Source organism: Alosa sapidissima, chromosome 17 (assembly GCF_018492685.1).
Source record: "Alosa sapidissima isolate fAloSap1 chromosome 17, fAloSap1.pri, whole genome shotgun sequence".
NCBI lineage: Eukaryota > Metazoa > Chordata > Actinopteri > Clupeiformes > Clupeidae > Alosa > Alosa sapidissima.
Genome location: NC_055973.1, coordinates 28,812,513 through 28,825,273, shown reverse-complemented (window position 1 = coordinate 28,825,273; position 12,761 = coordinate 28,812,513). Strand labels below are relative to the sequence as shown.

The following is a 12,761-nucleotide window of genomic DNA, read 5'->3' as shown; positions in this document are numbered from 1 at the left end:
TATTAGTAACTAAGAACATAAAAGGTGTAATGTACTCTAAGCCTGAACCTTGAAGTGTTTATATTAAGTGCCTGGTCTCAGCAGTTCAAAAAGCTGGCTTTAATACTGTAGCCATCCATGATTGATGTCATACAGATGTGCTATATAGTCTGACATGGCTATACCCTGGACAGAAGAGGAATAGGAGTTCATTTCAGCACACTTTAAACTCATTTGTGTTTGACAGTGTGACACAGCCAACATGTATTCATTTCCTTGTAAGCTTTATCAGTAAACTATCCTTTTGCCTCTTCCCTCCTGGGGTTTATTCAAACATTAACTGGTAAAACTTTAGATCAGCTGCAGTCTTCTATATCCCAACTGTCCACAGACAGCAATCAAAACACTCATGTTTGCCTTGTACTGTGATATTCCCCATTATTATCTGGCTAAAGTGCATGTTTGACTGCGTGCTGTTTCAGGTTCATGGGCACATGCTATGCCCTCTTCTGGTACATGTTCTCGCTGGCCCATGTGGTCCTGTTTGTCACGCGGATCAGCTACACGGAGGAGCTGCGCTCGTTCGTAGGCGCCCTCATCGTGGGCACCTACAACATCGTGGTGGTCATCGTCCTCACCAAGCTCCTGGTGGCCATGCTGCACAAAAGCTTCAGGCAGATTGCGGTGAGCCTCTGCATCCTCAGCTGTAACCACACTCCAAACAACATGCCATAGACACGTCTAGATAAGATAACTTTGAAGATACACGTCTTCAAAGTTTATATAAAGTTTAAGTATCTGTAATGTAGCAGAGGTTTTGTGAATCATGGAGCTTAGATTCACTTTGTGAATCATGGAGCTTAGATTCACTTTGTGAATCAGGGAGCTTAGATTCACTTTATGAATCAGGGAGCTTAGATTCACTTTGTGAATCATGGAGCTTAGCAAGATTAGCATATTTAAACAACAGAATAGTTATGAAAAGGCTATGTCTGGGTGCTATATCAAAAGATAAACTTAGTTTGTTAGTTCTGTGTGATGTCCAAATAGCAGACAAGACAGTAATCCATTAAGCAGGGATTGCCACGCTCCTTGCACATGTGACAGATGTTGGTGTTCCTGAGATGTTGGAGACCATTGGCATTAGCATGTTAGCATGTTGAGTGCTAACTAATAGTGGTTACTTGGCAGGGAGGGTGGTTTATCTTAGCATTTGAGTCACACACTCTTCATCACTGGAGCGCGTCTGTTTTTCAGCCCTAGACTTACACAAACACTCAAAATTCTGGAAATGTGTTAGAGCTTGTCTTGAAGATTAGTAGTGCCATTGGCACTCTCTAGAAAAATAAACAAATAGGTCTACTAGTGATGTTTGACATGTTTAAGGTCTTCATTTTAGAAACATGAAAATGCTGGATAATGAAAAAAAAGTCAATTTTTACTTTTTCAGACTAGTTTCATAGAACTTGGCTTTGTGCCTTGTCTGTTCCATTGAGCTTAATCCCCTATTTTGAACACAAGGGAGGCCATGGGCTAGCCTTGTTAGATTTATGGTTCATGTAAGGACAGCCTAAGTTAATGTTTTTTTTTCATCCCTAGGAGCATGTGCTCTGGTTCAAAACACTTGGTGAAACACAGGCTCAAACGATTTGTCACTGAGGTTACTGGGGCAGTCGGCAGGGGATTTAAGCTTGCTGTTTCTATGTAGTTCAGCACTGATAGCTATACTAAGATGTTGTGCTCCAGTGTGACAGAGACTGCCCTCGGCAGAAGAATGAGTCTTAAGACAACTATGATTTGTAATTGATGAATTTAATTGATGAATTAATATTATTTTGATATGAATATGATATTATTCTTCAAAAGTAAAGATCATCACAGCACACGGGTGTAATGATATGGATTGTTTATCCATTGTTCATGGTTTGTTTCCATTGTTTATGGATTGTTTAATAAACGATCCATATTAGTGTGTGCTGATGATCTTCAAAAATGATACTTTTGAAGCCTGATTTTCCTGCGTATCACTTGGGATCTGACAACAGCCTGTGCACAGGGATTTTATTTTATTTTATTTTTATTCTTCTTGGGTCAAAGGCCATAGTGTTGTATTGGTAATGCTAATGTTTTGTTCATAGCAAATATGAAGCCAAGTTACTAACAAGGTCTATTTTGTGTTGTCGTGTTCACTGTCCTGAAACCAAACATGATGCTCACAGAACCATGAGGACAAAGAGTGGAAGTTTGCTCGTGCCAAGCTGTGGCTCAGTTACTTTGATGACAAGTGCACCCTGCCCCCGCCCTTCAACATCCTGCCCTCCCCGAAGACCCTGTGCTACCTGGTGACCAGCCTGAGCAAGTGGGTCTGCTCACACACCTCCACAGGCAGAGTGAAACGACAGAACAGCCTTAAGGTGAAACACATCGAGAAAGAGAAGACAAGTTGGAATCTGTGTGTGTGTGTGTGTGTGTGTGTGTGTGTGTGTGTGTGTGTGTGTGTCTGTGTGTGTGTGTGTGCGTGTGTGTGTGTGTATGTGCGTGTGTGTGTGTGTCTGTGTGTGTGTGTGTGTGTGTGCGTGCACATGTGTGTGTATCAAAGTGATACAGAGGAAGAGATTATACCTTTGAATCTCTCTCTCTCTTTCTCTCTCCCTCTTTGTGTGTGTGTGTGTGTGTGTGTGTGTGTGTGTGTGTGTGTGTGTGTGTGCGTGCGTGCGTGCGTGCGTGCGTGCGTGCGTGCGTGCGTGCGTGCGTGCGTGCGTGTGTGTGTGCGCGTTCCCACTCTTCATCTGTTGTGGCCTTCTGGGGAAAATATCTAAATTTGCGCAATAGCCCACACAGTTGATAAATAGCTTTAAGACATATTGTGAACATAATTTATTGGTTTGGAGGAATCTTAACAACTTTGTAACCAAAGGTTTTTTGGAAATGGTTCATATTGATTTAATTAACAGATTTATCTTCAGGGTACATTCAAGTTACAATATGAAGTTATAAACTGGGAACACCTGAGTTCAGGGTAAATTAGAGGTCCACAGAACTGAGTATGAATCTTTTTTCTGCTTGTTAATTCCAAGAAGTATGTTAGTTCTGCTCCTTTTTAACAGAAAAACAACTGGTGTTTCAATTAAAGCTCGTAGTCGTTTTTTATCATATTAAACTATCATTATTATTATATTATTACATTTTTTATTTTGAGTCAAATGCCATAGTGGAGTATTGGTAATAGTAATGTTTTTTTTAATAGCAAAAAAGAGCCAAAAAAACCAAACAAAAAAACAACTGGTGTTTCAGTTAAAGCTCATTGTAGTTTTTCTTCACAATATACTTCAAGCAATATGAAGCTTTTAGGACATGACAGCACAAAATGTTTGCAAACTAGCTAGCTTTTACCTGTTTTCTGTGCTGCTGCTGCAGCTGATGCTATTGCATGGTAGTTCATGGTATTGTCAAAGACCTATTAGCTAATTAGCTTTCAAGTTTTAGACACATATTGTTATATGAATCTTTAAAACTAAGCAATGAATTAATTGCCATTGGCTGTTTTCATTCAGGCCATAGTATGCATTAGTAAGTTTTTTCTGCTGGTGGCTGTCTGGTGTTTTTCAGGAGTGGAGGAACCTCAAGCAGAAGAGGGATGAGAACTACCAGAAGATCATGTGCTGCCTGGTACACCGCTACCTGACCTCCACTCGCCAGAAGATGCAGAGCACCGACCAGGCGACCGTGGAGAACCTTAACGACTTGCGCCAGGACCTGTCCAAGTTCCGCAACGAGATGAGGGACCTCCTGGGCTTCCGCACCTCCAAATATGCCATGTTCTATCCCAGAAGCTAAGTCCCACGCAGATGCACCTACCGCCACCCCCCATCACCACCACCACACCTAATGCCTTGTCTCCCCACCCCGATGCAAACCTGGCCTCCGCATGCTCTGGACCATTTGTCCTTTCTTTTGGAAACATGGTGGAGTGTGGGGACGATGGGGGTGGGTAGTGAAATCCTGGAACTCAACTGGAATCTGTTAAAAAAAAACACACAGTATTCTCCACACCAAAGCCCCTTGTCAGAGCTTATGTAATGGTCTTTCCTCCCACTTGTTTTCTAAAAGTGTCCGTCTTTTCAACAAAATAAAGTCTAATAAAGATTTATGGAAAAATGTCTCTCTGGCCTCACGTTTTTGGTCAGGTGTGCCAGTTTTGAATGCTTTTATGCTACACTAAACATTACATCAGTCCGTTTGGAAAACCACAGGGGGCTCCAAATGGCTTGGTATTTTCCCTGAGCATGGCCATAAGTAGCTGAGTTTAGCCAGCAGCAGGACCATTAAACGTTAGGCACTGTTGGATGACAGTCACTGACCTGAAATCAGTGCCCTTTTTAGTATTACTCTTAGCTTGTCATAAAGGACCAAAGTTCACAACTGATTTCAAGCCAGAGCTAGGACTCTGGGATAATTTAGAAGTCCAATAACAGAGAAAAACTTTTGGAACATGCCACTGACCAGTGCTGTCTCCAAAACCTAGTGACTGCCAGGAGTTTTCTTCCACTGCCTGCTGCCAGTCAACGGTGAACAGCTGCCACCACACCTGCTTCAGGGAGTAATGACCACGTCCTCTACTGGCTTCACAAGCAGTACTTATTTTAATATTTTTCACTTCATAATTTGCTATTATGCTTTAGTTCCGAAAGGAAATTCTTGGCTTTCACAGCTTGTTAAATGTCACCTTGCTTCACTTAACATGTGGCTACTGGAAGGAATGGGCAAGCCAAAACTTCGATCATGACTTTTATTATTCTCTCACAAAACAATTAAATATAAATTAACATGTGACTAAGAACTGTTTCATATGAAAATATCTCATTTTGCTTATTTCATATTGGCACTGTCGTTATAGACCCTTTCATCAATAAAAATAAAAACAATGCTTGAACGTTCTATTTGGGCCCCGATCTACTTCCTCTGCATTAAGATAACATATGGAATGTTAAAAAGGAAGTCTTGTGGGGCCAACTATGATGCTGATAATGGAACTCTCTTGAAAGGGTCCATAAACATTTTCATTTTTGATGGAGGGAAAAAACAAGCTGGTCAAAAAAAATAGAGAGTGCTTTTTCATTCATGATTAAAGATTCAGGCAACTAACAACAGAATCAAACATTATTCTTGCATGATGCCATATCGTTGCAAAAGGATGCTACAAAGTTATTGCACTTGTGTCACCACATTAGATGCTCCCCATCCTCAATGAACTCAACAAACCAAGAGTATCTTGTAAACAGTGTGTCAGCATAAGACTATACCCACATCTCACTTGTTCCTCCCAGAAGATCCTCCCCCATCATCAGTCTTTCTCTTGTCCTCTTTGAACATCCTATTTTAGACCACGGGTCCTGCTGGCTCTTCAAAAGCCCAACAAGCAATACAAGGGGTGGCAGGATAGAGTCAAACAACAACAGACAGGTGAAATGAAAGCTCTGATTCCATCCAGAGGGCTTGGAAACAGTTCTCCGCCTCCCAGGAAGAGCAGTAGGTGGGAGCTTTGACATGCTGGAGAACTATCAGTCGGCGTGAGCCGTGCCGGTTGGTGTGTGTGTGTGGGGGGGGGGGGGGGGGTGAGGACCAGGGAAGAGGCAGAGGGGGAACCGACGGTCATCCTCAGCAACGTTTGGTCTTCAGCGCGTTGAAGGCCCGCTGGTTCTTGGCTTTAAAGGCCATGACGAAGTGGTGCGGGGCGATCTTGCCGCGGCCATCGTCGTCCACCTCGCCCATGAAGATGTAGCTCAAGCCTAGCGAGATCACACAAAAAATGCCTGAATGCAGTGGCGGAACGGCAGAGACATTCAGGGGGCCCAACTGATCAGCGACCTCTCGCCACACCTCCTCCGCCATGTTTATATGCACCAGTATAAACATGGTCAGATCGATCTTGAAAAGCACTCACAACATATAAACCTAGTTTTATTTGCACTGGTGTTGTAGTAAGTAAGAACACTGTTCACACACCCCCACAAAAACAGGCTGCAATAAAGCACTTATACATACAGTATATATTAAATACATTAGTTGCATATGCTATATATCTCTTCAAGCAGTCATATGTACATATATACATATACGTATAGCCCAAACCCTTATCTAAAAACCCTCTGTGTGCATAGCTGAGGTTCAGCAAGCCAAGCTAATGACTCCAGCAGCTGGAAGAGAATTAGTAAATGCCTGTGTAGTGGACGCCAGGCTCGGGCTCCTCTGACTCTGCCACTGGACGTACCTCGTTTGACAAATGGGCACCTCTTACACAGGATGACCACCTTGGTGCTCATGGTTCGGCCGGCCTGCTGAATGGCCAGGTTGCCCTCTTTGTAGACGTTGATGATGGAAATGGTGGCGTACATACTCCCCCCACGTGTTGCCGCAGTGATGACTGTTCCCGTGACAACTGAGAGGGTATGAAAATATACATTAGAAAGACAAAGAGTTCCGGCAAACAAAAAGTTTAACAGAGTAGATGTTAACATGGACTGCTGTGTCAAATTTAAGTTAGTGGACAATGCCAGAGAAATCTCCCAGAGTAGCGTGTGAGAAGGGACTTGGGGTTTTCACAAGTGAAATATTCTTGGCATTTGGGAGAGACCTGAGAGGGAAAGAGATTGCCACATATTCTCGAGAAAGCCCACAGTGACTATCTTTACCCTGCAGTGATGTAAGATGCTTAGCATGATACACTCTGCAGTTTTCCACTTGTGCATTACGCAAGCGCTTTCTCTCTCTCCCTCATGCTGTACTTTTCCTTCCTTTCCATATGCAAATCCAAGTAAACCTCCTTGAGGGCCAGTAATTAAATAGCTGCCTTGCTTTTGCAAACATCTCCCTCTTGGATGCAAACATGGCCGGGCTGTTCCCAGACCAGTGACCGAGGGTGTGGGAGCAGACCTGAATCAACACTTTCATATACCAACAGATTAGGTACAGTCAACTGCAGCGCATTCACACTAAAGCAACTGTGCCCCATGTACAAATACACCATGCTCTCCCGCCAAGAAGAGAGAGAGAGAGAGAGATAGAGGGAGAAAGAGGAAAGGAGAGAGATGGAGAGAGAAGTCTCAACGAATCTTTTCAGACACACTGAAACAAACCAACATGCCAAAGATAGCATGGTGTTTAAAGGCGGAAAAAAAGGACATGAAAACATAGTTGTTTACCACTGAGAGACTAGAATCACAGCCGGGACCAAAACCTCAGCTGATGTTTAACTCACACCCACAAGTCACCCCAGCCCTGCCTCCCCTCCCTGACTCCCACCCAGGCAGGCACACAGGCAGGGCCGTGTTGTTGGGCAGACACAGCAGCAGAGATGGGGAGATAGAGAGAGAGGGGGGGGGGGGGGGTAGAGAGAGAGAGAGAGGGGTAGAGAGAGAGAAAGAGAAAGGGGTAGAGAGAGAGAAAGGGGTAGAGAGAGGTAGAGAGAGGGGGGGAGTAAGAAAGAAGAACTCATACCAAAATTGCTGGAACAGTAATGGCTTTCAGGGGTTCCCTTCCTCTTGCATTTCTGCTGACAGAGCGCTGCAGAGTACTTCAAAGCTACGATGAGAGAGAGAGGGAGAGAGAGAGAGAGAAAGAGAGAGAGGGATGAGAGATGCGAGGGCATATGATCACTGCTTTGAACCTCAATCCTCAATCCAGCAACCGTTTCTGAGGCCCCCACTCCATACAAGGAATCCCATCTGAAATAAAGATCTGCATGAGAGAGCTGGATATACTGTATAGCCATCAGATGCCCATGGCAAACATCTGTTCTACACAAGTTCTAAAGCCTTGTGGAAAAATATATAATGTGGCCTCTAAAGAAACATCAAGCCTTAACCGTGTGTTATTCTTTCTACTGAAAGCAAATCAGGGGAAAGAAAAACAAAGAGAGGACACAGAGGATGATAAAGCCAATTGACCAGTCGGCATGCAATGACATCACCAGCACTAGCAGCAGCGAAAATAACCTTTTTGGCCAGAACAGGTACAATGAGTCCTGGCTTGAGCATGTCTAAAGCATAGTCAAGGATGTGTCTTCTGTCTCTTTGGGTGATTGAGTGTGTGCAAGAAAGAGTGTGTGGGAGTGTGTGTGTGTGAGGAAGACAAAGAATCCTACCAGGTATCCTATAATTTGAGCATAACTCTGTGTCATCTATTTCTGGGTAGCAGTTTGACAGGTAGTCTGCGCTTCCCACATTTTGGCTTGAGCACCAGAGATCCGTGTCACTACGAAGCAGCCAAACCACTCAATCTTAAGCCCATTTCATCACATAGGATGGAAAGGCCAATATGTGTGCAGCAGATGTTATCGGCAGGTTTTATAATCTAATACTCAAAATAATGTCAAAATTGTAGAAAAGAGAGATGCTAGGACATACTTGTATCCAATCCTTAGAGACTTGTTAATGAGTATCAAATCCAAATCCATATCCAAGATCCACATCAAAAATATTTATTGTAATTTGCATGTGGAGCATTTGGCTAAAAGGCTACAATAAATCTCTAGTGTATTTGCACAATATTTTGTGAAAACTGGCTGGTGGAAACTTACGTATTGGTCTTGTTGTAGTAGGCTGTGTAGTGGTGATTGGTGGCAGAGTGGTGGTGGGAAACTTCTTGGGCCTAAACTTATAGTGGCCAATAAATCCATCTGCGGTCAAACTCAGGTCTGATAGGAACTGAATGAGCAGCTGATTCCCGTCTGAGTACACCGGACTGGAGAGAGACGAAGAAGACGTCATTCACACTCCTTGGGAGCATTTTTCTCTTTTTTTACAAAGGTCCATTATTCATTGCTAGTACGTGTCCCAAGGCCATTACTTGTGACAGATGTTGTTTATTAGATGTGTGTAAGAATCTAAGAATGTTTGATGTCAAATGTAAACAATGTTTTTTGAGTAAAGGCTGAACTTACGCAGGAGGGCTATCGCCACAGTATTTACCGATCCTTTTTGCATCGTTGATCTCTCCGCCATTGAAGATTGCCACGTAGTCATAGCGGCAGTAGTTGTCCCTCTCCAAATCAAACTTCTCAAACTTCACCTCAATGATCTGGACAGACACATAGTCATTTTGTTATTCAATTTCAGTACATAAAAAACATATCTCATATTCCAGTCAGACATTACTGCTTAACCTGCTGCACACAGTCACTAGCACCAAGCATCTGGGGGCTGTCGAGACTCCACTTGCCTGGTTTTTAGGTGCCACAATATGCCATGAGCAAGTGACTCCAGCTGGATAGTCCTTTTCTGGCCAATTTGGAGTCTTAAAGGTTCCGGATGGTTTCACCAGTCGACCCCCACAGTACTGGTCTCCTGTTGAGGTTGAATCAAATTTCAGTAGAACACGGTGAGTTAACTGAATTGGCATCAGAGGCACTGTAATTTGCTCCTCTACTTCTATTTCCATCACCCTTTTTAAAGGATGAATACTCTGAATGTTTCAAAATGTTTTGAATAATGTTAGGATAACATATTTTCCTTATTGTTGTTTTCATAGGCCTACTTGATTTGGCTATTTCTGAATACAGTTCCCTGTAATTCACTGTTTAAAAGGGCCAGCCCACATAGCAGATGTTAAGAAGAGAGATATCAAATCAAAAGCCATGAAATACTTTTTTTTTTACATTCACTGCCAAAGCAGAGCATACACAGTGCCTCATCCACCACATCACTGTTTCCACCATCTGACAACCCCTCCCAAAAAATCCTCTTGCAGTCAGCTAACTGTGTATATAGGGGCACCAGGCAGACTCTGCCCAAGCACAGGATTTACCATTAAAGAGGATGCAATAACAAAGGAGTTAACCTGAGGCCTTTCGGAGCACTGGCCTGGGCTTAGATAACGGTTCAAACAACTCTGTTACAGCTGTCACCCACTGAGTGAGAGCAGGCCAAGGAGACACCTAGCCATTAAAATTCCAGCACGCTTGTCAGGAGGGAGGGAGAGAGAGAGAGGGCTCCTGTTGGTCCTGCTGCTATAAGAGACCACAGGCCTCTGCCCTGTCCCTGTATCACTGGCAAGAAGGAAGAAAGTGCATGTGAGAAATTCCACGTCACACTGTGAACTTGGAAGCTCTGCTTCTCCTTTCTCAAGCTTTCTCTCCTCTATCAGGGCCCACAATCAACAAGTGAGCAAATTTGCAGTTGATTGCCGTTGGGCCCAACAATCCACACTAAATACATGATAAAGATCCTGTTTTCCCAAAGGCACCTCCATTTACAAATACACTCTCAGTCTTGCACAGTCCTGTCGTTTCATTTCTTCTTCATTCCCCCACCATTAGAACCTTATGTGACCTTTTCTGTGGGGGCAGCTGCCAGTTAAAAAGGCACACTTCTAAGCTCATTAAAAGCCTGACACTTCCCCTTTCAAACAAACACGTCTTGGCTGGCCATTTCCATTTTCACAGACATGTTTTTCCACATCCACAACAGTTTACACACACACACAAACACACACACACACACACACACACCGCACACACACACACACACACACACACACACACACACACACACACACACCGCACACACACACACACACACACACACACACACACAAACACACACACACACACACACACACACTTAGTTCAGTCAGGAAGAAAGGATGATGATGAAGCCAAATGAGACATCAGTAGAATTAGTCTCAAGGGGTTTCTAAGGGACTGGTCTGGTTAGTGAATCATCTCTCACACATGGCCAGTGTGTCCTTCCTACGAGACAAGAAGTAACATGACGCCAAGTGTTGCAGTGCTCGACCACAGCTACCTCGCTCATGTGGGTGTGCGGCAGAGTAAACTGCCAGGAAGCCACTCCCAGCGGTGTTTGCATCAGACACCATCTGGACGAGCATCTTGTTGCCCGTGGAGACGAGCGCCCCAGGTCTGAAAGTCCCACAGAAGCGTCCAAGGCGCTGTCCGTTGGCATGCCCGCTGTAGACATCCACATAGTCGTAGCGACACAGGTTGTCATTCTCCAGGTCGATGAAGCGGAAGGAGAAGACAACCACTTTGCCCTCAGGGACCTGACCACAGAGAGAACTTTGTTTAGTTTATTTTGTGTGACGTGTGACAGACATCAATCAGATCAGAGCGTCTCCCCAAGCTGTGGTGAGACCACTTTCTGTTTAGTGGCTGCTGACACTGTGAATGAAACAATGTACATTTGTCATGTCAGGTAACCTATGATCACAAACACTTGGAATAACATGGGGGGGGCAGATTTTTAATCTTTTTACAGGCTACAGTTTGCTGGAGCTCACCCAAATGCAAAGCAGAAAGCTCATTTTCAAGCTACCCCCGGGCGTGCTGAGTGGCTGGCAGCCAAATACCAACCAACAGCAATTACAGAGCCTCTGCGCACTGTTGGGCTACTCGCTGTAATTAAGCACCGTTGCGTCATTTTGGTGATATTATGTCTTCTCATTGAAACCCCAAACATCAAGTCTGTAATAATCTATCCTCATTACACTGTGACTGAACATCAAAAAGTAAGGGTTACATTTTAAAAGGGGGAAACTACTTACAGTAATTCTCCAGACACATTTTGTATTCGGTGGGTAGACTCCCGGATACCCCTGGCTACCGATAATACCGGACTCTCCCGTTATGTTCCCACCACATGTAAAGACCTGTCTGCGGAAGCAAAGGGATGGAACATTGCTTAAAATATCTGCCACAGTCCTAATGCTCAGAATTGTTGTCATATGATCTAAAGCTGAATATATAATTCAGTAATTTAACAATTCGTTCACTGCACCATTACGCGTTATGGTTAGACGTGGCCAATAGCGCAAGCACAGACGCATCCGGCGAAAAAACTGAATTCATTTGAGCATCACAGTTCTTCCGTGTGGAAGAGCATCTTTATGTGGTGAATGTTTAAAGCGCCGTCCAGAATGTTATTGCAGTGTGGACATTTTGATCACACACCTACGTTTAACTTGGACCTCACTGAAAAAGCCAAGCCACTATCACCAGCAGGAGCAGTGAGAGAGAATAAAGCTAGGGTACCTTCTTTGAGATTGAGCGCGGATCCCGGTCAGTAGCAGCAAACCCCATGCACAATAGACGCTGCAGATCTTCCACATTGTTGGCTTAAAGGACCAGGCAGTGTGCCTGTTTGCGTTATGCATTGGCGCAAGTAATCTTGTGTACGCACGTTCCACTGCGAGGAAAAAGTACCCAGAAGTTCCTTAGGGGGAGTCCAGGCTGCAGACTAGTGCAGATGAATATAGCGTTTGTTCAGCGTGGTAGGAGGGAGCAGTCAGTCAGCAGCTGCCGTTTTCCAAAACCTGGGATCAAAGACTGATGGACTGAAAGTGAAGGAGGGGGAGAGGCGCTCATGCGCTCCTCACTGTTTTGAACACCTGACCTTAAGTAAGAATGCGATTACATATTTACTATGTCTATTCTTTCTATTTTTCAGTTTCTCCTTTCTTTTTTACTCTGTCTATTTATGTCAATCTTGGCCTTGATTGGAATCTGAAAAATGAAAGCAGAATAGAAAAGACCATATTCTGGACATGTTTCAGGACATATAAGTCAAATTAAGATTAGTAAATTAACCTGACATTCATTTAGTATTAATATGTGGGTCAACAAATAATTAAGTGCACAACTGAGGAAAATGTGTAAATGTGTAACACCTGTGATTATCTTAAATAAGGGTATCTTAACATAGTTATATGGTACTATTTCAAGTTGTGATACGGCTCAAATGCGTAGCCTGTTTCTTCCTAGTTGCCTT

General features: G+C 43.7%; 2 protein-coding genes across 2 annotated transcripts in view; one reads left to right on the top strand and one right to left on the bottom strand.

Moving 5' to 3' along the window:
- trpc1 (transient receptor potential cation channel, subfamily C, member 1) overlaps nt 1-4,137 on the top strand; it is a 23,017-nt gene extending 18,880 nt beyond the window's left edge. The window contains exons 11-13 of the mRNA XM_042068672.1: nt 462-663; nt 2,199-2,393; nt 3,589-4,137. Coding sequence (XP_041924606.1) covers nt 462-663; nt 2,199-2,393; nt 3,589-3,816 — 625 coding nt within the window. The 3' untranslated portion in view covers nt 3,817-4,137. The remainder of the gene's footprint in view (nt 1-461; nt 664-2,198; nt 2,394-3,588) is intronic.
- Nucleotides 4,138-4,760: 623 nt separating this feature from the next.
- pcolce2b (procollagen C-endopeptidase enhancer 2b) lies at nt 4,761-12,343 on the bottom strand. Its single transcript, XM_042068691.1, has 9 exons — nt 12,026-12,343; nt 11,539-11,647; nt 10,782-11,037; nt 9,199-9,323; nt 8,921-9,057; nt 8,558-8,721; nt 7,477-7,560; nt 6,251-6,418; nt 4,761-5,768 (listed from the first exon to the last, which is right to left on the bottom strand). The coding sequence occupies exons 1-9, from the start codon at nt 12,145-12,147 to the stop codon at nt 5,638-5,640; spliced, it is 1,296 nt and encodes a 431-aa protein (XP_041924625.1). The 5' UTR covers nt 12,148-12,343; the 3' UTR covers nt 4,761-5,637.
- Between the last annotated feature and the right edge of the window lie 418 nt (nt 12,344-12,761).

Excerpts from the sequence above, each read along its gene's own strand:
- pcolce2b (XM_042068691.1), bottom strand. The coding sequence starts at position 12,147 with ATGCATAACGCAAACAGGCACACTGCCTGGTCCTTTAAGCCAACAATG. Across the intron at positions 11,648-12,025 it reads CGCGCTCAATCTCAAAGAAG|ACAGGTCTTTACATGTGGTG; the intron begins GTACCCTAGCTT and ends TTGCTTCCGCAG. Across the intron at positions 8,722-8,920 it reads TGTGGCGATAGCCCTCCTGC|TCCGGTGTACTCAGACGGGA; the intron begins GTAAGTTCAGCC and ends GTCTCTCTCCAG.